Source organism: Phyllostomus hastatus, unplaced genomic scaffold, assembly GCF_019186645.2.
Source record: "Phyllostomus hastatus isolate PE091 unplaced genomic scaffold, TTU_PhHast_1.1 phas_contig_16, whole genome shotgun sequence".
NCBI lineage: Eukaryota > Metazoa > Chordata > Mammalia > Chiroptera > Phyllostomidae > Phyllostomus > Phyllostomus hastatus.
The window spans coordinates 10,093,850-10,116,118 of record NW_025333643.1 but is presented as its reverse complement, the minus strand read 5'-3'; the positions used below and the strand labels follow the sequence as shown (position 1 = coordinate 10,116,118).

At 57.0% G+C, this 22,269-nt stretch overlaps 2 protein-coding genes across 4 annotated transcripts; both read left to right on the top strand.

Annotated features, from left to right (window-relative positions):
- Positions 1–616: 616 nt before the first annotated feature.
- On the top strand, positions 617–2,584 carry MUSTN1 (musculoskeletal, embryonic nuclear protein 1). The gene is made up of 3 exons (XM_045832227.1): positions 617–897; positions 1,932–2,064; positions 2,277–2,584. Exons 1-3 carry the CDS (start codon positions 889–891, stop codon positions 2,381–2,383), a joined length of 249 nt encoding a protein of 82 aa, XP_045688183.1. The 5' UTR covers positions 617–888; the 3' UTR covers positions 2,384–2,584.
- A 2,924-nt stretch (positions 2,585–5,508) lies between these two features.
- Positions 5,509–21,595, top strand: ITIH4 (inter-alpha-trypsin inhibitor heavy chain 4). Of its 3 annotated transcripts, none has more exons than XM_045832413.1 (23): positions 5,509–5,666; positions 6,861–7,021; positions 9,208–9,312; positions 9,444–9,606; positions 9,755–9,865; positions 10,358–10,486; positions 11,177–11,293; positions 11,570–11,738; positions 11,825–11,950; positions 12,133–12,314; positions 12,415–12,600; positions 14,754–14,893; positions 15,105–15,259; positions 15,643–15,669; positions 15,916–15,969; positions 16,326–16,445; positions 16,962–17,024; positions 17,247–17,273; positions 17,362–17,478; positions 18,533–18,707; positions 20,553–20,707; positions 20,839–20,935; positions 21,379–21,595. In XM_045832413.1, the coding sequence occupies exons 1-23, from the start codon at positions 5,559–5,561 to the stop codon at positions 21,446–21,448; spliced, it is 2,757 nt and encodes a 918-aa protein (XP_045688369.1). In that variant the 5' UTR covers positions 5,509–5,558; the 3' UTR covers positions 21,449–21,595. The 3 variants fall into 3 exon arrangements, with proteins under 3 accessions (XP_045688369.1, XP_045688368.1, XP_045688370.1); XM_045832412.1 differs by having other exon boundaries at positions 17,341–17,478; XM_045832414.1 differs by lacking the exon at positions 15,916–15,969 and having other exon boundaries at positions 17,341–17,478.
- Positions 21,596–22,269: the final 674 nt, after the last annotated feature.

The following is a 22,269-nucleotide window of genomic DNA, read 5'->3' as shown; positions in this document are numbered from 1 at the left end:
TCCTTGGGCCTGTCCCTCTCTCTACAGCTCAATACCTGCAAGGGGCTTGACTTTCTCCCCCGCCCTTTCAGCACCCTAAGTGTCCTCAGGCCTGGCGACCTTATCTTAGAGGTTCAGTGCTGTTTCCTGTAATCAGCTCACCTTTACACAAAGCACAGTTTCCTCCTGGCCCTTCCTGGGCACTTTACCCCCCTGCCTTCTTCATCCCTTTGCTAAACGTGCACTGGGAGGGAGACAAAGGGCGGTGGCACCAGCATCCAACCAGGGATGGGGAGCGCCCCAGGCTTCCCTTGGCTGCAGTTTCTCCACCTGTGAACCAGGGGCACCCTGTGCTCTGAGCCCACCATGAGGGCCCAGGGAGCTCGCAGCGAGCAAAGCTCGAGAGAGGCAGACACAGGAAGTTCCCGCCCTGCTCACGGGTGGGATGGAAAGCGTCTTTCCTCTGGAACCCTGGGAAGGGGTAGAAGAGAAAAACAAGTTCAATGTGGTTCATCCTGGCCCTGGGCCCTTCCTTCCTCAGGGACACCCCCACACTGGGATGGACTGTCGCAGATGGACAGCTTCTACTGCCACACACACATTCCAGGACCTACATTCATAAACACACAAGTCACTGCCAGTCCCAGCACCTCCCACTTGAAAGTAGAGCAGCTGTCTGTGTCACCAGCACTGCAGCCTCCTGGGCAGAAGTGCTCAGCGAGCCCCTAACATCTCCGAGAATAAACGCTGAAGCCAGTGGCTGTGTGGACCTGAATCATAAGGAAGCCTGTCGGAGCAGGGGGAGTGACTTCCCAGGACTGGCAAGCGGGCTATATAAGCTCCAGAGGGTTGGACGCCGCTCAGATCTCCCACCAGTGCCTTTGGAGCAGCTCTCCCATAGCACCCACCATGTCCCAGGTAGGGGGCCCAGCACGGGTTGGGGGTTGGGGGTGGGTGGATAGCTGGACACTACCATCTCTGGCAGCTGTGTCTCGAGCAGAGTTCCAAGCATAAACAGAGGGCTCGGCGGGGAGGGCCCCCACCCAGCTTACCCCGAGAGACCTGTGTGTAGCTTGGGTTTGGTGGCAGCCCACGGCTGGTCAGCAGGGCTGGAGGAGCTGTGTGTGCTTCAGGATATCTGCGTGTGCCTTTATGTGTGAGGGGGCTGCCTGCATGACTTGGTGTGTGCATTTGTAGCTGTGTGTGTGTGCATGTGTGAAGTATACAGCTCTATGCCCCGGGTCTCCAGCAGGATGTGTCTCTGTGCAGGGGTATGTGGCCCAGGGGCCCAGCCTAGGCTCAGGGACCAGGGAGCCTTTGCCCCTGCCCCTAGGGCTTAGGAAGCAATAAGGCCTGACTCCCAGGCACCTGGGGTTAAGGGGGAGAGTAGACCCTGAGTCCAGGTAACCCAGCTCTGGAGGGACGGAGACCAGCCCACTAAGGAGAGGGTTGTCCTTACTGCCTGCTCCATGGGCAGATGCTGACTTGGGACTGTGCCTTCATGAGCATCTGATTCCTCTACCACATTCCACCCCAAAGCACACAAGGTAAATCCTGGCAATTTGGGAGGAGAGCAGAAATACCTAAGGGACCCCCGCCACCACCCAGAGAACGGGTCTTGGTATTCACCAAAAGCCTTGTAATTCAGCCTCAAGGCTGCTCCCTTTCCGCTTTGCCCATTGTGCCCAAGCTTGAGCGTGTCCAGGCAGGCAGAGTGAAGCCACAGCAGCCACAGTGTCACAGTTCCCAGTCTGGAAAGGTCAGAGAGACTCGGGTGAGGGGTCACGGGGTGATGTACAGTCAGGGAGGCTTCCAGGAAGAAGGGGGCCTTGAAGTGGCTTGAGTTCAGTGAGCAGGGAAGAGGGGTCTCAGGGCTGAGGCACAGAGGTGGGAAAGGGGGTGTCTCAGCCCGAAGGCCTTGGGTTGTAAGACGAAGTTCTGGGCTCTCCAAGGCTGGCCCTCAGGAAGCCCCCATCAAGAAGAAGCGCCCCCCCGTGAAGGAGGAGGACCTGAAGGGGGCCCGGGGGAACCTGGCCAAGGACCAGGCGATCAAGTCCAAGACCTACCAGGTCATGCGGGAGTGTGGTGAGTGTTCTCAGGGTGCTGGGGGCAGGGGGGAGCTGGGGGTTGGGGGTGCAGATGTGTGTCAGCAGTGGTAGGGAGGATGGGGATTCTATGGGTCCTTTCTAAGAGTCCAGAGCTTCTGGGCTCAGGGGTTGCTCCCCAGAAAAGGGACCTTCCTTCCTGAGGAAGCTGGGCTGGGCCCCTGAGCACACCCTGTCCCATCCTCCCTGCAGAGCAAGCTGGCGCGGCTGCCCCATCAGTGTTCAGCCGCTCCCGGACTGGCACTGAGACCGTCTTTGAGAAGCCCAAAGCTGGACCCGCCAAGAGTGTCTTCGGCTGAGAGGAGCACACCAGTCCCCCGGCACTGCCAGCACCTGAACACAGGAGTCTCCCCAAGATCTTGTTTATGCCAGAACTCACTCGCTCCCCAGCTGCCTCTGGGACTGCCACCCCTCCCCCACAGCCCTGGCCCCTGGGCCCAGGGACTCCCACCAGCATCTGCAAAACACCAATAAAGAAGATGCCTAAGTGGGCATCAGCATTTGGAGGGTGTTGGCTGGTCACTGGCCACGGCCCTGGAGTGCAGGAGAGGGGGCAGCAGTGTGGGGTGTGGGCATGTTCTCTACCCTCCATGTCTCTGGGGGGGAGTGGTCCTAGAGGGTAATGAGGTGCCATTATGGCCTCTGCTACATACTAGAACCATGGAAGTAGAGATCTGGTGCTGAGCTGTGTGACTTCGGACCACCTCTCCTTTTCCGAGGCTCAGTTTCCCCTTGTGTGGAACAGTGTTGAGCTGGAGCCTGTTGCATAAAACAGGCCACGGTGATGCTGCTCAGAGGGAAGCATGGCAGGGGGAGGGTCTGCGGCAGAAGCCAGGGAGATGCTTCTAAGGAGCCGGGGCCCTCATGGTCCACTCCCCCTGCACTCATGTACTGCTGCCTTGCCATCTTGCATCCCTCAAAGACAGCCATGTCAAGGCTCAGTGGCCACTGGCAGTCTGCTTCCTGAGCTATGCCCCCCAAAAAACTCAGGGTGATTCCCCTATGCCACTCCCACAGCTCCGGCACAGCTGTGGGAACACTAGGTTCTGGGCTCGTATGAGATCCTTCACTCTTTAGGCCAGTGTCCCCTGTGTGCACGGAGCTGTCAGATTCAGGGGACTCCAGAGGCCTGTCCAGCTGTGACAGCAAGACCACAGACAGTCCAGGGCCAGGTTGCCAGGGCCTGGGTTCCCAGTGCCTGGCTCAGGGCTGTGCCTGCAGGGAAGCCCTGCCTGTCTCCTGGACAGGTGGACCCGCCTGCTCGGAGCCTTTCCCACGTTCCAGGCCAGGCTTGTCTCCTTTTGCAGCTGTTTACGGGCTGGGCCTGTGTTCCTTGCCCCAAGGGAGCAGGCCTTCTGTGGGCACAGGGCCCGGGCCTGCTCCTGGGCTCCTTGGGGAGGCTCTTTCCCCAGAATGCTGAAGGGCTACATGCCCCTGTGCAAATCCCAATCATATACCAGAGCCAAAGGGCGAGCAGCAGGGCTACACACAGTGGTGAGGCTTCTGGCTGTGGTTATGAGAAGGGAGGGGAACTTGTGTTGCAGCCACAGGCAGCTCCAAAGTCTGTGATGCCCTCTTCCTGGGGCCAGACGCTGCTACCATTGACCTAGGAGGAGACCCCTTCCCAGCCCTCTGCAAGCCAGTCACCGCCCAGGGTGCTGTGCAGGCCCCCAAGATGGCTGCTTGTGCCCCCAGAGCTGCTGTCAGGGAGTCCTCCTTCCCCAGCCCAGGGTGTGGCACCTGGCCACGCTTCTGAAGCATCTTCATCCCACTGTGCACCGATGCAGGAGCCAGGCTTCTCCAGAGCCACCAGGGACAAAACACCAGCTGTGTCTGGATCCCGTTATTTACTCACTTTATTGCTGTTTGTTTTAAAAGCATTTCAACTTTATTAAAGGAAAACTGAACAAAGTCATCGGTAATCCTGCCCCCGGCCCTGGGGCCACCCCGACTGTGGGTCCGGGCTCATGACAAGGGCACTGCCTCGGTGTGCTGACAGATGGGCAGTCCACCCTTTCTCACACGAGCCGTGATTCGTCGTCCCCCCTTGACATGACCGGCCTCCACGCAGGCTGCCCGAGCGTGCACGCCACCACACAGAATCGCCCCCTTTAGGAGCTCTGTCCTTTCTCTTCTGTTCCACACGTTCCTGTCAGTACACTCCCCCGAGGGAGGGTGCTGGGCCACGAGGTGCAGGCATCTTGGTGGCTCTCGGTTTGTATGGCCAAAGTGAGGTCTCGTGCTGGGGGCCTTGCTGGAATTGAACCGAGAGCCCTGGCCAGATTAATGGGGCCTGAACAGTAGTCTGGGAGGCCAGGAGAGGAAAGGGGTCTCCTGGGCCCAGCTGCTCTCACCCCAGAAATAGGCAGACCCGCCCTGCCCGGGGCCCAGCAGATCCCCCCCACTCGGACACCCCAGGGGGCGCTCCGTGCTTCAGGGCCCCACCGCGCAGGCACACTGACCCGACCCCGAAGGCTCCTTCCTCCGGGAAGCTGCCCCCACCCTCTTCCCAGCCATCCCTCTGTTCCCCCCAAGTTGGACTTACGGAGCATGGGCTGGCTCACTGTTGTACCCCCAGCCCAACGGAGCTTGTGGGTGGAAGAACTGGTGTGGGGTGGTAGTGACCTGTGAAGTTTCTAGAACTTCGAGATGGGATGCCGGTACCCATTCCCACCTGAGCCTGCCTTTCCCCCATATAGCAGGTCCTCAAATAATGTCGTTTAGTTCAACCTCCTTTGGTTATAGTGTTGATAAGGGAAGAAATTAACTCCCTGCTGGGGCCACTGTGTGAAATTTGCACTTCCTCCCCATGTCTTCGCAGGTTTTCTCTGGGTCCTTCCGTCCCTCCCACGTCCCGAAGGTGTGTGTGCAAGGTGAACTGGCATGTCCGCATTGTCGCAGTCTAGTGTGGGTGTGTGTGAGTGCGACCTTCCACGGAAGGCTATGCTGTCCAGGTTGGGGTCCCACCTCATGCCCTGAGCTGCCAGGAGAGGCTTTGGCCACCTGCAACCCTGAACAAGCAGGTTGGAAAAGCATGATCTTACTTGTTTTTTTTTAATCATCTTTCTTAAATATATGTATAGCTCATATTTATTTCAGTATTTAATATTAGAGGTGTTGGGGGTTTTACTTGGAAGTTTGGCAATGTTTTTGGACCAGCAATACGCTGTAGGAACTGAATTCATTTATATCAGTTAGCCTTAGGTAAGATATACATCCTTTCACGTAAAACTGCAGTTTCCAAGAACTTATCGATGATGACACTGAGGACTTACTGTACGTGTTCCTGTCCCCAGCCAAGGTCCACAGGACATTTGCAGTTTGCCTGCTTATCTGAGGCCACTGCAAGTTTTGGCTTGTAGATCCCGATTTCCCAGAACCTGCCCCCAAAGGGGCGGAGCAGCAAGCAAGTTACTAATTCATTCCCCACTTTCTCTCCGGTTCAGAAGCAGCCTGCCAGGCACTGGAGCCAAAATGAAGACTCGAGCCAAAATGAAGACTCCAGCCTCTGCCCATGCCTGTGGCATCGTGCTGGTCCTGCTCTCGCTGCTGGCTGCCCTCCAGACCACCTCTGCCCAGAAGGTAGTGGGGGCCACAGGCACCTGCATGTGCACCTGAGTATGAGTGATGTGAGCTGGAGCGTGGGTGCGGTGCAGGAGAGCCTGTGTGTGTGAGAGAGTCAGCACAAGGGAGCCCAGCCAGAGTGTGTGTGAAGGAAGTGGCGCTGACCATCCAGCAGGCACCCCCCCAAGGGCTTGGTGGACACTCTGCCATTCCGTAGAAGGGGTGGTCCTAGTTCCGTGTTCCAGGTGAGGAATGGCAGCACAGCAATTGCCCCTGGAGGCCGGCAGTGGGTGGGGTGGGGTGGGGTAGGTGAGAGCAGGCCTTACTTCTGCCTGGCAGGACGACCTCAGTGAAGTTGTGCTTCCTCTGTCTGACCTTCCTCGTCTGTGCAACAGGGCAATAAGAGGATCTATTGGGAGAGTTGTTGGGAAAAAGAAACCTGTGACACTGTCAAGTGCAGTGCCTGGCACCGAGAGACACTCGTACGTGTATACGAGCCACTCGGCCGGTCACCCCCCTCTGTGCTAAGCTACGTGTGTAGGCAGACAGGGCTGGCGAGGACACAAGGGTGCCACGTGCAGGCAGGCAGGAGGTGCGTGAGGCTCCTCGTGTGTGCGCATGGGAACCTTAGACCCGGATCAAAGAACATGTGCCTGGGTCAGCGACCTGTGGGATAGGTGGGTCCACAGGGGAGGGTCTGGGGCTACAGGGAAAGTGGGCAAAAAGATTCCCAGCTCTTAGAGACTGGACCCTCAATACCTCCAGATTCTCCCAGCTCCTGTAGGCCCCTCATGGGAGACTGGCAGGAGCTGTTTTCCTCAATTTCCGTGGAGGCCAAGGTAGCCAAAAATCAAGGGACTTTATTTGCTGCCCTTTCTGTGGGCAGAGCTAAGACCATCAGCTTCCTGATTCCACCAGTGCCAGGCTAAGTGAGAGTCTCCTCCCAGACTCACTGCGGCTCGGGCTCAGCCGCCTGCTGCGTGTTGACAGACCGGCCCCTGCCGCGTGGCGCTGTAGGGTGGGGAGTGAAGCACACAGCTGCCTCTTATTTGAGAGGAAGGTTCACATATGAAATGCCCCAGGAGGCTTAGCCTGAGATCTGATCAGTTGCTCAGTCAGCATTGGGGGCTAGGGCCCACTCTCGAAGAGTACTGCTGCCCTAGGCTGGGCTGGCATTGAAGCCGTCCCACCCTTCCTCCTCCACTGGTCCAGAATGACATCGACATCTACAGCCTCACTGTGGACTCCAAGGTCTCCTCCCGATTTGCGCGCACGGTCGTCACCAGCAGGGTGGTCAACAGAGCTGACAGTGCGCAGGAGGCCATCTTCCAGATGGAGCTGCCCAAGAAGGCCTTCATCACCAACTTCTCTATGTAGGTGCCTTCCTTCCCCCTTCTGTTGCCCCTCCCCAACCCAGCAATGCCACCCCAACCCCTGCGCCCTTCAGGAAGAAAAGGCCTCTTCCTGATGTGAGGTGCATGCACTCCGCCTGCAGGCACTACAGGGAACCAGAGGCCTTACTCAGGAGCTTCCTGCACCCTCACATGTTTCCACCTGCCCCTCCATCCCCACTCCCTTCATCCCTTCGGCCCTCCGTCTGTCCCTTCCTCCCTCCACCCTTCCCTGCATCCATCTCTCCCCGCCGCCACCCCTCCATCCATTATTCCGTCTGTCCCTCCATCCCTTCCTCCCTCCACCCCTCCCTCTATCCTTCCCTTCACACCTCCCTCCACTTATTCCTCCCTCTTTTCATGCCTCTCGTCTTCCATCCCTCTCTCCATCTTTTCCTCTGTCATTCCTAAGTGCTGCCCAGGTGGCAGGCAGAGAACAACAGCATTTTTGTGTCTTTTGCTTTGAGGAGCATAGACTTGGGGCATCCTGAGGCCAGGCCCAGGCCAGAGGGAGTCACCAAAAGGCAGCTTCCAGCTCAAAATACAGAAAATGTGCTAACCCCTGGGCTGCCCCACAAAGGAGTGATGCCTCGAGGTGCGGGACCTCCTTATCACTGGAAGTTCTAAGGATGCTGGTCCCCCACCCCCAATTGGGATGCTGCAGAAAGGCCATTTCTGCTGTGGGTCAGAGGCCACACTGGGAGGCCCCTGGGGTTTCTGTGGACTCTGTGAGCTGATGGTGATCCTCACATCGTCCTTTACTGTCCTCCCCCACCCTTCCCAACTCAGTTTTGCAATGTTTGCTAAACATGAAAACTCTTGTCTGTCGCTTTCCCCACAGGAGAGGCAGTGAGGAGAGACTAGAGGGACGCTGATCCCTGAAGCTCATGGAGGGTGATGGGTGAAGCAGGGAGTGAGCCTTTTCTCAGGCAGGGTCCCCAGGGTACCCTGGGACCTCTGGAAAACTGCTGTGGGGGCCGGTCCCTGTGGTTTGCTCCTCCCTCTCTCCCTGACTGCACAGAACCAGGCTGATGTTGCCACAGTCGCAGCATGAGCCTCACAGGCTGCTCCTGGCCCTGCACCCTGGGGGCCAAGGCCACCGATGGCAAGGCTCCAGGCCCAGCGCATCTGCTGAGAGCCCAGGACTTGTACCTTTCTCGGGGCCGGATCCTGTTGCCACATGAGACAGGGAAATGTGGGGGCAGGATGCCCCGCTGCCTGACCTGGCTGAGACACCAACCAGGCATCTGGGAGGAGAAGCCCTGTGGCCCCCGCCCCAGCCCCGTTCCTAGCCCGGGTGAAAGTGTGACCAGGAAGGTCCGCATGGTGGGAGGAGGAAAGCTCCGCCCTGATGTCCTGGCTGCCCACCCCACCTGCCCCCTCACACTCCCACTTTTTCATGATACTCCCGGATGGAGCAGGCTTGTGTTTGCCTGTCACATCCCTACTCACCCCACAAGGAGGTTATAGGACAGTCATTTTTTCCCCAGAGGAACAGCCTGAGTGGTCCCCTTGGTCCCAAAGAGCAGCCACTAGGATTGTGTTCCCACCCCTGGGAGTCCTTTCCAACAGTTGTCCAAAACCCATTTTCCCAGAGGCCACCCCACCTGCAGAGTACTCTGCCCTGGGCAGGTGGGCAGAGGGTTCAGAGCCGCTCAGCCCTGTGTCTCCCACTGGCCTGGGAGCCTGGCATCTCCTTGCTCCTCAGTCTGCCCCACGCTGCTGGACACAACAGGGCTGGGTGCAAACCAGCTCAGAAGGCTCTTGCTGGTGATTGGCTGTTTCCTCTGGGAACAGTCTATGAGGTGGAGGGGGCAAGTGGAGTGTGGGGCCAGATTGGAAGGGAGAAGAGAGGCTGGACTCAGCTGAGTCCTGTCTCCTCTGCAACCTCCCCCAGTCTGTTCTGTGAAACAAATGTTCCCTTACACCGTGTGTGCGTCAGGGTAAATGGAGGCCTGCCATACCTTGCAGAGGCCATCGCCCTTACCCAGGATTCTGTACAGAGTCTTGTACACAGGAGGTGCATAATAAATGGGTGGGGTCCAGCAAAGGTGGGAGTCACTCTATCAAGAGGCACACTGGAGTCCCAGAGAGGCTCCCTGGAGGAGGTGGGATTGGAGTGGGCCACCCCCACTAGGCTCCCAACAGCACACACCCTCCTGCCCCAGGATCATCGACGGTGTGACCTACCCAGGGAACATCAAGGAGAAGGACGCAGCCCAGGAGCAGTATAGTGCTGCCATGGCCAGGGGAGAGAGCGCCGGCCTCGTCAAGTGAGCCCAAGGGGGTGGGCCAGTGGGGGTGGGGCAGAAGCTGCTCCTGCCTTCAGCCCTTTGGTCCTGTTTATCCCCCCACCACCCCACCTAGTCTAGAGGTGCAGAGACCTGATGGCCCCCTCCTGCAGGGCCACTGGGAGAAAGATGGAGCAGTTCCAGGTATCAGTCAGTGTGGCTCCTGCTGCCAAGGTCACCTTTGAGCTGGTGTATGAGGAGCTGCTCAAGCGGCATCTAGGAGTATATGAGCTGCTGCTGAAAGTCCGGCCCCAGCAGCTAGTCAAGCACTTGCAGGTACCTGCTGCTGCCTCCTCCCAGGAGGCCTCCTAGATGACCCCCACACTGCTGGGGGCGGCCCCTTGCCCCTTTCCCCCACCCCCAGCCTCCCGTTAGGCCCAGTCCTGGCTCCTAGCTTACCCAGTGACCTACTTCTTGCCTCCAGATGGACATTCACATCTTTGAGCCTCAGGGGATCAGCTTTCTGGAGACAGAGAGCACCTTCATGACCAGCGCACTGGCGAACGCTCTTACTACCTCACAGAACCAGACCAAGGTGGGCCTGCCACAGTCGGCCACTGAGGGCACTGAGGGGCCTATCTTCTGGCCGGCCCTGCGAGCTGTAACTTCCAGAGAGTGAAACAATTGGGTGGAACCTCTAAGCTGGGCAGACTTCTGAGGTCTTTGAGTCCATGCTAATATATGTCAAACAGCGAGGGCAAGGCTTAAGAAAGAGGGGAGGTACTGGTTTGAACCCTAAGATTAGAGGACAGGGACATGGAGGGGACACTGATGAGAGGGTCCGAGGACCATGGAGAGGGCAGCTGCATCGTGCATACCCTGAGCCCAGCCTCTGCTTGCACGGCTCCAGGAGCAGGGGTCGCTACTGGCACACGCTTGCTGGGCTGAGGCAGTCTATCTGACAGCTCAGCCTGAGAGTTCCTGGGGTTGGACCCAAGGCTGCACCCTGCATACTTCAGATGGGGTGAGGGGTGTTGTTGACATGGCCTCGCTGCTCCTCCCAACTTCAGCCTCATCATTTCTCCAGGCTCACATCCGGTTCAAGCCGACGATCTCCCAGCAGCAGAAGTCTGCAGAGCAACAGGACACAGTCGTGGATGGCAGCTTCATTGTCCGCTATGATGTGAACCGGACCCTCTCTGGGGGTTCCATTCAGGTGCGTGGGCTCCAGAGAGCAGAGTAACTGGGAAATCCATCCATTCTCAAGAGTCTGAGCCTGGGTGTTCTGAGGAAAAGGCAAAAACAAAAACAACAAAAACCAAAACACAACTCCTGCTAATCGGTGTGCGCACCAAGGGCAACACAGACAGAAAACAAGCAGTTTAGTTTGGCTGTCCCTGAAAAAATTCCCATTCATAGGCAAAAGGTTTCATCTCTACTAAAGAACTGCACTGCAGGGTTTCCCTTTTTGCCTTGGCTGCCAGGAAACTCACAGATTTGTTTTTATGCTCAATTGGAATAGCTTCGTCCACAGAAGTCCTGGCATCATTGTGCTGCTCCTTTACTCTTTTGATGGCCCTTGTTTTTAGAGTCTTAATGCTTTTGATGGATCTCAGGTTTATTATATGTGAATGTTTTAGTATAAATTGCCTCAGATATTCAGACAAATAGGAGGTAAAGTGGAGGTAGATTTCTAGTGGGCCATGCATGTGTAGGAAAGGCTTCATCAAGAGAATGGCCTAACAGATGGTGAGGATTTAGGGAGATTAGTAATGGGACTGAGATGGAGGTGCTTCAATGAGGAGAGCATGGGGACCCAAAGATTTGGGGAGAGGACTGTGGGTGGGGGCAGGACAGGGTAGGACTGCAGCTCTCATCACCTGGGTGCATCTCACTCTGGTCACAGATCGAGAATGGCTACTTCGTGCACTACTTTGCCCCTGTGGGCTTGCCCACAATGCCCAAGAATGTGATCTTTGTCATTGACAAGAGTGGCTCCATGACCGGCAAGAAAATCCAACAGGTGGGTCCCACAGGCCAGGGTGAGGCCCTGAAAACTCTCAGATGCCTCACACTATCTATCAGCTCTGGTCCAGCAGGCAGACCCTCCCTCCTCCATCTTCCTGATTAGGTGGCTCCCAAGGGTCAAGGTTGGTCAGAGCATGGGTCTCATCCTGTCTCTAGAGCATTTACCATGTCCCCACTGGAGGTATGGGCCTGGGAGTTCAGCCTGAGGGCACATGAGCCCCCAGGGAGGCCCCAGTGAGACACCCACCTTGTTCTCCCTTCCCCTGACCAGACCCGGGAAGCCCTAATTAAGATCCTTGATGACCTCAGCCCCAAAGACCAGTTCAACTTCATCAGCTTCAACGGGAAAGCAACCCAGTGGAAGCCATCACTGGTGCAAGCTTCAGCTGATAATGTGAAGGAGGCCAGGGACTACGCTGCCAACATCCAAGCCCACGGAGGTGCGCACCACTGCAACCCTGCAGGGTGGGGGCTTCTGGGCTCTGAGCCCCTCCTGGGAGCCATCCTGAGAGTGTGTGCCCCTCAGGGACCAATATCAATGACGCAATGCTGATGGCCACACAGCTGCTGGAGAAAGCCAACCGGGAGGAGCAGCTGCCTGCAGGGAGTGTTCCCCTCATCATCCTCCTCACCGACGGGGACCCCACTGTGGGTGAGGGCATTGCCAGCAACTCCAGGGCACACGGCCCAGAGAGGGCAGCTGGGCCTCCATCCTGGCTTGCTGTGGGACTTGCAGAAGGGAGGGGTTCCCTGAAGCCCCTCTGGTTCTGCGATTCCAAAAATATCCCTTGAACAAACCTGTTTTCTCACCCATGTCCCAAACCCTGTGTCTAGGGGTGACTAACCCCACGCAGATCCAGAAGAACGTGCAGGATGCCATAGGTGGCCAGTACAGCCTCTTCTGCCTGGGCTTCGGCTTCGACGTGAGCTATGCCTTCCTGGAGAAGCTGGCGCTGGACAACGGCGGCCTGGCCCGGCGCATCTACGAGGACTCGGACTCTGCCCTGCAGCTGCAGGTGCCAGCCTGCCCCTGGGGGCTGCATGAGGAAGGGATGGCTCTGAGAGGTGGACAGACTCCATCCGGCCCTCGTGACACCACCACCCCCGACCCTGCAGGACTTTTACCAGGAGGTGGCCAACCCACTGATGACAGCAGTGACCTTTGAGTACCCGAGCAACTTTGTGGAAGAGGTCACCCAGAACAACTTCCGGCTGTTCTTCAAGGGCTCTGAGATGGTGGTGGCTGGGAAGCTCCAGGACCAGAGTCCTGATGTGCTCTCAGCCAAAGTCCATGGGCAGCAGGTGGGTGTGGCCAGTCGTCCTGGAGGGGAAGGGCAGCTGGAGCAAGAATTCAGAGGGGCTGGGTTCAAACCTCTGCCCTGCCAGGCTCCACCAACTGACCTTGAGCAAGTTCCAAAGTGGCCCCTGTCACTTGTGGATGACATCAGTCTCCACTACATGGGCTGGTGGTGGAGAGTCGATGAAATAACGCTGTGATTCCCCTGAGAGCACCTGTGGTTGCCTGCATGTGGTAGGTGCTCCGTCGTCCTTGTGTCTCTGCGGTGCCGCGGGCGTGGGGTGCTGGGCCTCCCCTCTGCCCCTACACCAGCCCTCCGAGGCTGCCGTCAGGCTGGGAGGGCTGCTCCCTCCTCAAAGAGGAGCAGACTGAGGTCTGACTTTTCTGGGTGGCACTGCAGCTGGGCAAGTCCCCAGCTCACCACCTGGTGCCCGGCTGGGAGCGGTCCTCCCTGCCTGTGCTACAGTGGCCCCCTCATCCCACAGAGAGAAACTGAGCACCTGCTCTGTTCCAGATCCTTCTGTAGGCCCTGGGGCACTGCTCTTGTGGGAGAGACAGTGTGGGTGAATCGCTGTACCAGCAGGGACATGCAGGTTGCGTGTCCCTGCAGACGAACCTGGGGAGTTAGGAGCAGCACAAGAGACCCAACCTGGCCTGGGGATCAGAGAGGACTTCCTGGAGGAGGCTTAGCTGAGACTGTGGGATGAGTAGGAGGTGGCAGAGGCCAGATGGTGAAGTGATGGAGGAATCTTTCAGGCTTGCATGGCAGGTGGGCAGGCTGTGTGAGGAAAACAACTGGTGGACAGGGCCAAGGCGGGCATGGGGGGCCCAGGGCCAAGTCTTGGAAGAAGTAGCCAAGTGTCACGATGAGCAGTGCATGCAGGGTGACCAGCCTGCCTGGCTTCAAGCCCTGCTCTACCCACTCCCGGCGGGGAGTTGCCTAATCTTGTGTCTGTTTCGTCTTGTGTGAAAATGAGAATTGGTCACTCTGCCCACCTTGTAAGACTGCTGTGGGGGTCATGCCTGGCACTGTGTGGGCATCCCAAACATGTGAGCTGCTGGTGTCACCCTGTAGGCCAGGGGTTCCCAAAGTGCGGAACCCACAGTGACTAGAGGGAGTCACAACATGCCTTTGTTTTAGTAATTATGCATTTATTTTAACGTGTCTTCTGAAAACTATAACTCAAAATCCTAGACCTAAGCTTTCACAGGTATTGTTTGGGAGAAAGCCAAGTGAAGAATGTTAGTCTATTTAAAGTCCATGTAAGGAAAAGCGTCAAATAAATAACTGTACGTGTGGATAGGACAATGTTCGTGCAGGTGGCCTGCACATGACAAAGGTTTGGGGGGCCGGGTTCGGGAGAGAGATGGAGGAGGCTGGTCCCAGCAGCAGGGACGGGAGCTGGTCCACACTGGAAAGCTCTGTAGCTGCTGTGGGAGTTGTGACAAGACCAGGCTGTGGCCCCTCTTCCCCAACCCCATTTCCCAGGTGGCTGGCCAGGTGGGCCTGAGCCCAAAAGGCCCCACCCTGGGGCAGGGAGCAGCAGTCCACCCAGAACTTGGGCACACGCCTCACCGTCACCACTGCACAGTGCCCAGCCCCAGCAGAGGGCACCAGCTTGGTCAAGGGGACAGCTTGTTGGAGTAGATGGGCCCCCAGATCCTGTCAGGGCCATGACACCTGAGTTCTCTTCCCAACCCTGTCACTCACTGCTGGGAAAGGCACTTCCCTCTCTGTCCCCAGGTCTCCGCCTCTGGGGTGAGGCCGGGCTGTGTCTGGGGACCCTTTCTGCTCCAAACTGTGCTTGCTGCTGTTCCTGCACTGGCCTGGGTCCTGGCCCCACCCTCATTTTCCTTCTTCCCCAAAGCCCCACCTGATCTGAGCCCCAGCCCTGCGCCTGCCAGGTGGCACCTGCAGTAGTTTCCGCTTTTTCTCTCCACTGCCTTCTCATCCTTGGGGGCCCTGTGGCTGAGCCCCTCAGACCCTAAACTCCCTCCCTGTTCCCCACTCCACTCGAAGGAAATGTAGTCCTCACAGCCAGTGCATGGGCCCTGCCCCGGCTCCCACCAGCTTTCTCAGGGAAGTGCTCCGAAGCACTGGGCCAGGTGCAGGCGTCAGGCCCTCACCGTGCCAGTCCTGGCGGGCTCCTCTTTCCAGAGCATGCAGAACATCACCTTCCAAACGGAATCCAGCGTGGCAGAGCAGGAGGAGGAGTTCCGGAGCCCCAAGTACATCTTTCACGGCTTCATGGAGAGACTCTGGGCATACCTGACCATCCAGCAACTGCTAGAGCAAATGTGAGTGGCCTGTACCCCCAAGGGCCCACTGAGGTGGTTACACATGGCCTCAGGTCCTCCCTGAGCTCCTCACAGGTGGTGCGGCCCAGCTGGCGTGGGGTATCTCCTAGCCATGCAGAGCGGGGTCCTGGTGCTGTGTCTGAGCTCCACGCTCACTCCTCCAGCCAAGCATCCGGGGACCTGCTGAGCCTCTGATGCTCTCATCCCGTAGGGTTTCTGCGTCAGATGCCGATAAGCGGGTTCTCAAGACCCAAGCTCTGGGCTTGTCGCTCAACTACAGCTTTGTTACCCCCCTCACGTCCATGGTGGTCACCAAACCTGAAGGCCAAGGACAGTCTCAAGTTGCTGAGAAGCCTGTGGAAAATGGTGTGTGTGGGAGTGGGCTTTTAGCCTCTGGGGAGCCCAGACTTTTGACCCAGCGTTCTCCCGTTCTCTCCCAACACCCCAACAAAGATTCTAACCCTGCCACGGGCTCCCAAGACAGACCCCCAGGAGATGCATCCCATTTCACTGATGAGGAAACTGAGGCCAGTCTCCCAATCGTCCCAAGTTCACTGCACCTATGTAGTGCTAGGGTTGGGAAGCAAGGTTAAATATAAGCATTTTGAATGTATCAAAAAAAAAAAGAAAACTCCAACTATGTATTTCTCCTCTCTCTCTCTCTCTCTCTCTCTCTCTTTCTCTCTCTCTCTCTTTCTCCATCTCCTTCTCTGTCTCGCTCCCTCTCCCCCTCTTTTTGTTTTATCCAGGAAACAGTCACAGGAATGTTCATGCAGGTAAGGGCCTAATACCCTCAAGGGCTGGCCTACATGACAGTTGGCTGATGAGGGCCGACGACAACAGTCCCACAAAGTCACCGGCCAGGGCCTCTCCAGCCCCACCCTGCTGCTAAGAGGGGCTGTCGTCTGCCCCAGCACACTGGTGCGTGTAGTCACCTGTTCATTCGGATACTGGCTGTCCTGGGCACGAGGGGCACAGTCCCCATCCAGCTGGATGCACACGCAGGTCTCTTTGATTTCCAGGTCACGCTGGCTTCAGACTTCATTCCTTGGGACACGGAGGGCCCAGACTACTAGGTAGCAAAAGAGGAGAGGGGTGGGAAGGGAGACTGACAGAACCTTGACCCTTGTCACAGACTGGTCTCTGCCCTGACTGTTGGGGGAGTGACTTGCTTAGCTCACCTGGCTGGTGGCAGGGCTGGGACTCAAGTGCAGGTGTGTCTGATTAGGAGGCAGCTATGCAGAAGAGTCCATTTCTACAGCTTTGAATTTCTCCTGACTGTGGAGGGAGAGACCTAGAGCACTAGGTGTGGGGAAGGAAGCCGCCTGCCCTCTCTCTCGACGCCCTTCTCCTGGGGTGGGCCCCAGAGCCTTGGCAGTGGGGACCCATGACACTGCTTGGCAGAAGACTGCAGGTGTCAACTTTTCTAAAGCTGCAGCTCCCGGGATGCCACTTGGCTTGCCGAAACTGAGACAACCTGGACCTGTTGTTCACCGTCGCTTATATATACCCCCTCATGATGACTTGGATCTGAGCCTGCACAGCCTGTCAGGTGAGCCGCTTTCTGACCTCTGAGGGCCTCGCGTCCTCAGGCGACAGGAAACCCACCTGCAGCACTGAACGAGAGAGAGCGCCGTGCGCAGGCCGGGCCCAGGCCAGGGGGAGCGGTTGTGGACGTGACATTCAGTAGCGTGGCCTGTATTTTCACTGAATCAGATTGATTACATTCTGGAGGCTAGCTCAAGATGGAACCTTCTAGAAAGGGAAGGCTTCCTTCATTCCCAAAGCCATTATTGGTCCCATGAGCTGTTTCCCATCTCCAAATCTGGACTCAGACACAGCCACAAAGCCAGGCTGGACCTTGTTTCCTCAGCACTTGTCCCAATAGTATGTGCTTCTGTTTGAAAATCTCTTGGCAAAGGTTCTCCTAGGTTGGGTGCATGTGGGGCAAGGGTCGCAGGGCTGGAGCCCTGTGGTGGGCAGGTGGCAGTGATGGCCGGAGGGCGTGCTGATCCCACTGAATCCTGAGTGCCTTCTTCATTTCTGTTCCTTGCTGCTCCTGTGCTAGCGCCTACCCTCGCAGATCCTGTTGGAGACTTGCATGAAGATGACGTGGATTTGAATATCAAAGGTAGCTCTAAGACCAGAATCTCTGCAGCACACTATGACCCCATAGCAGAAAGACCCTGGGATGAGAGTGCCCTGGGATCTCTACGAACCTGTTACATGGGTTTCTCAATGTCAGAGTGGAGAAGGAACCCTGGCCACACCCATCCACTACTCCATCCTCAGCTCCCCTGCCCCCAACACCCCGGGAAGGGGATGCTGAAACCCAGACTTTTTCTTCTTTCAGAAACAGATCCAATAGCCCGATTACCAGGTAAGTTACTAGCCCCCCTCAACCCCCCTTCCCATGCCTGCCCCCCAGCTCGCTCTGCCTGCCCCAGGAACCTCATCTGCTGTCCCAGACATCACCCAGGCTCCTGCTGTCATCCTGCCACTGCCTGGGCAGAGCACGGACCGGCTTTGCGTGGACATCAAGGACTCTGAGGGGCCAATGAACCTGCTCTCAGACCCTGACCAAGGTGAGACCCTGACCAGTCACCCACCCAGAGAAACCCGGGTGTAGCACCCAGCCCCGACTCGCCACCCTGGAGACAACACCGGGACACCTGCCCATAGAGGCACACGTGCCCCGTGTGGGCCTGTCCCAGGTCATGGCGTGGTCATGCCCCTGAGCACCGACACCTTCACTCATACGTCCTCCCCATAGACCTTACACTGGGTGCCACATATGCAGGGCTGGGTGGCCTGGCACTTCAGGGTGACCAGCTATGGGCTTACCCCTAGGCATGGCCATACTTCAGGGGTAGAGAGATGGACCGGGGTGAAGACAAGCACAGTGGCCTGTGGTCAGGACCCAGAGCGATGTAGAGACGAGCCCAGAGCAGGAGACAAGAGCTGTCTGAGGGTCAGGGCTGGCTACACAGGGTCACACAGGAGTGACTAGGCCTTGGCAGACAAGTGGGTGTCCACTAGGAAGAGGAAGAGGAAGGCGGAAGCCCAGAGCCCTCGAAGATTGTAGTGGGGTGGTAGAAAGTGTGGAGGAGGTGAATGGTAGGGAGTGGGGGGGCTGCTGACCAGACGGCTTCCCAGCCCCGGCAGGGTCTTCCTGGTCGTGCTGAGGTGTCATGTCAGACGTGGGGACATGCAGCGCTTAGAGACGCTCAGACCTGGTCCCCCACTCCCACACGCCATGCCGGGCCGAGTCCATTGGCTCCCTGAGGCGGGTACTGATTTCCCATCTTGCTCTTGGCCAGGGTACCTAGCTCAGGGCCAGGCATGCTACAGGGGCTTTAAAATGTTAATTCACTTCAGGCAAGATCTCCCTCCCGAGAGGGCTGATCTGATGGGACCATCACTGAGGATGTGGGGCCCTCCCAAAGTCAAATGAAACCAAGGGATGGGAGAAAAGACTGTGGAAACCAGACTCCAATGTGAAGAAATGCTGGGGAAAGGGCCCTGAGGAGGGGAGTTAGGGAAGGACAGTTCTGGGGGACATAATCAGAGAGAGACCTCCTGTTCAAACTGGTGCCCAGTGGGAGCCATGGCTCTGACCCCTGCTCCTGGCTCCCTCAGGGATTGAGGTGACTGGCCAGTATGAGAAGAAGAGGGCCCAGTTCTCATGGATCCAGGTGACCTTCAAGAAACCCCAGCTACAGGTCCACGCATCCCCTGAGCACGTGGTAGTGACTCGGGACCGAAGAAACACTGCATACAGGTGGAAGGAAACGCTGTTCTCGGTGATGCCCAAGTGAGCCTCAGGCTGGGCACCGGCAATGGCCTCTCAGGCTGTGTTAGCTGGTGATAGTACTGACAGGTGGCCTGAGGCCACGGGCTTGGGGATGGAGTGGTTGGGCTGGGCACGAATCCTCTGCAGTGGGATGTACCCACAGGTGGGGCAGAGAGGCAGAGAGCCCTGCACCATACCCCTGGTGCTCTGGAGGGCACCGAGGGGTTGTTCTGGGCAGTTGGCTGCCCTCACACCTAACCCAGGTCACTGTCCCATGTAGGGGACAGTGTGGTTTGGAGCTAGCTCTGCTGCTAGTCCTGTGTGACCCTGGGCAGGCTGTTTAGTCCCTCTTAGCCTCAGTTTCCCCACTCATAACTGGGGAGAATCACCCCATGCCTGAGTTAGAGATGAGGAAATGTGGCCAGGGAGCACTTTGCTCATTAGAAGGGGTACTGCCCACTGGGCATGCTGGAAAGCAGCTTGTCCACGCGGCGAGGTAATGAGGACAATAATGAGAAGCTGGAAGTCACTATCTGCCAAGAGAGGTAATGAATGTTATTCTTAGCACACTCCTGAAGCCCCAGTGAAGGGAGGCATGCCCGTCTGGCGTCTGACCCCAGGTGGCTGGTGGGTGATGGAGGTGGATGGTGACCTCTCCTGGGCAGGGCTGCTCCACCGTAGAGCCTTCCAGAGGCAGCTCCCCAGCTCTGGAAGTCACAAGGGGCCTGGGAGGAAGCCGAGACCCAGGTCCTCTTGGAGCGTTGCTCTCTGAGCCCCCAGCCTGTGCCGAGAACGAAGAGCTTTGTCTGTTCCCTCTGATTGAGCTCTTCAGGAGAGACTGGTTTCCATCTGGCAGGTGTGTGAGCACCCAGCAAATCCACGGGGCTCACCTGAAAACCTCCCAATTTCATAGACCTTAAAATTTCTGGTTATCTGATAAATATACAAGGCATTTCTCTGCCTTGGACATACACACCAGAAGGTGGAATAAAGAATTCCTATTAATGGTAGTGACAGAGAGTCCATACACCTTCACAGACCAGAGAAGGCATACATGAAGAAAAACAGACCACACCTCTTATACCGAATCATGCCAAGACATTATAAATTCAGTGTAAGTCCATTTAAAACAACCTCAGCGTCACAGCAGAGCCTTATTCAACATGCTTGAAGGAGCCTAACATTCCTAAGAAAAACAAGAAAGTGTAAGAGTTTCAAAGATTATTTTAAGTAAAAGAGAAGGGGACAGAATGAGAATAGACTTGCCCTTCTAGACGTTAAAACATGCAGTGAAGCACTGATCATCAAAAGAAAGCAGCAGTGGCCATAAACACAAAAGGGACAGAGTGCACGTGCCAGATACCCCCTGAGTCACAGAAAACGGATTCGTGAGAAACCTAATTCAGAAACCCAGAGGGACAGGAGCTATTAGTTTGTGTTACAAATGCTGGGATCATCAGATATTATTATTTTAAAAAATATTTTATTTATTTATTTTTAGAAAGGGAAGGGAGGGAGATAGAGAGAGAGAGAAACATCAATGTGCGGTTGCTGGGGGTCATGGCCTGCAACTCACGCATGTGCCCTGACTGGGAATCGAACCTGCGACGCTTTGGTTTGCAGCCCATGCTCAATCCACTGAGCTATGCCAACCAGGGCTATCAGATATTATTAAATTAACTTTGGTTCTGGTTTGCTAATGAGGAAGCTGAAGCTCAGAATTTTTCATCGACTCCCCATGTAAGGCCACAATAGGGGTTCCTGAGGACAAGTGGGCAGCCCCAGCCACTCCCACCAGAGTTGCCAAGGTCCCCTGGGGGTGGCCCCATGCTTACCTTCCTCTCAGGAGGCTGGGTTTCCCCATAGCTTCTTGATGACCATGGACGAGGAGGGGGTCCTGATGCTCAGAAGCCAAGACAAAGTGACCATCGGCCTGCTGTACTGGAAAGGCCCCGGGCAGGGCGTCCGGCTCCTTTTGCAGGACACCAACCGCTTCTCCAGCCACGTCAACGGTACCTTTGGTATGCTGGCCATGGCCCTGGCTCCGGGCATCCTCAGAAACCACCTCTGCCTTTGCACAGGCAGTGAACCACCTGTGTGTGCACCCGTTTCTGAGTCTTTACCCCTCGCTGACCCGCCCGTTGTCTCTCAGGCCAGTTTTACCAGGGTGTGCTCTGGGTGCCTTCAGCAGCAGCTGATGACAGCGAGCGAACACTGACGGTTCAAGGGCATAACTACCCTGCCACCAGGTGACTCGGTGCAGACAGACCTGGGATGGGGGCTGGGAGGCTGAGAGTGGCCCCGGGGGCCTCCACCCCCCTGCCCTCTCCCAGGAACTAGAGACAGTCAAGGGTAAGGTCAATGCCTTAGATGCGTCTGACCCACCTCTTAGTGCCGCCCCGCAAAGGCCAGTCAGCTCTGACCCACAGAAAACACGCCAGACAGAGGCCGCGAGGGTTAGTTGGGGGCCGTAGGAAATTCTCTGAACCTTTGGAGCCCTGGACCCGGGATGCCACACAGAACTGGGTCTTCCCTTGGGTGACTGGGCCTTGTCAGCCTGTCCTGGAGGGAATTCTAAGGGCCCCAAAATTCCACCCTCCATGTTCCTGTCCCCAACTCTTACCCTCTTTTCCCACCACACCTGAGGTTTGCTAACTCTCTGTCCGTCTGTCTGTCTGTCTATCCATCCCAGAGAGCCCAAGCTGGATTACCAAGACGGGGCCTCAGGAATAGAGTTTTCCTGCTGGTCTGTGAAGCTATAGTCCTGATGGGAGGAGCCACCCCACCCCGCCCCGCCCCCACGCCACGCTGCTGTGTGCTGCGTCCTGTGACCGCAGGGCCGCCTGTGGGGCCTGAGCCATGATGGGGAGGGGAGTCCCACTTATTACAAATAAAGAAAGGCAGTGTAAGCTGGGGGAGTGAGCATCTGTATTTCCATGTGGCCAAATCCTGGGGCTGTAGAACCTCATTCCTCGGAGGGGCCCCCACAGAAGGTTTGCCAGGTACCAGGGACACGCCACCTGTCTTTCCATTAAGCCTGGCTGGCCGGCAGGTGTATTGGCCGACTTGCTGTGAGACAAGGGAGCAGCCCTGAGGGCTCTGTCGGACTTGCTGCAGGGCAGCTCTGACGTACCAAGATGGGAGAGGGGTGCCCAGCTCACCCCTCCAGGACACCACCACCTGGGCTGGGCTGTGGAATTCATGCAACAACAGAGGGGTCGAGGTTGACTTTCTGGCCCAGCCAGCAGGGCAGGTGTTTGGTGTGAACAATTAGATGTAGGTCTGTGCCTTCATTTTGTGCACTGAGTGCTTTCCAGCACCTGTTCAGGACAGGCCCTGCTCAGAGTGCTGTGGGTACACCAGGCACCATAACAGACAGTGCCCACTTGGACAGCTGCCACCCAGAGAACCCAGGTGCCGTGAGGAGCCCAGAGCGAGTCATCTTGCCCTACCAGGGAATATCAGGGAAGGTTTCCTAAAAGTGGCATGGTGGGGATTGAGTTCTGAGGAACACAGAGAAGTCGGACCAGCAGAAAAGGAGAGCAACGACACAGGCCTAGAGCCAGGATGTTGTGCACGGCAT

What these genes read in the sequence shown, in the direction of transcription:
- MUSTN1 (XM_045832227.1), top strand. An exon ending in CCAGGTCATGCGGGAGTGTG is followed by an intron (nt 2,065 to 2,276) that starts GTGAGTGTTCTC and finishes TCCTCCCTGCAG; the next exon opens with AGCAAGCTGGCGCGGCTGCC.
- ITIH4 (XM_045832412.1), top strand. Translation starts at nt 5,559, where the DNA reads ATGAAGACTCGAGCCAAAATGAAGACTCCAGCCTCTGCCCATGCCTGT. An exon ending in CCTCACAGAACCAGACCAAG is followed by an intron (nt 9,866 to 10,357) that starts GTGGGCCTGCCA and finishes TCATTTCTCCAG; the next exon opens with GCTCACATCCGGTTCAAGCC. An exon ending in CGGAGGGCCCAGACTACTAG is followed by an intron (nt 15,970 to 16,325) that starts GTAGCAAAAGAG and finishes ACTTTTCTAAAG; the next exon opens with CTGCAGCTCCCGGGATGCCA.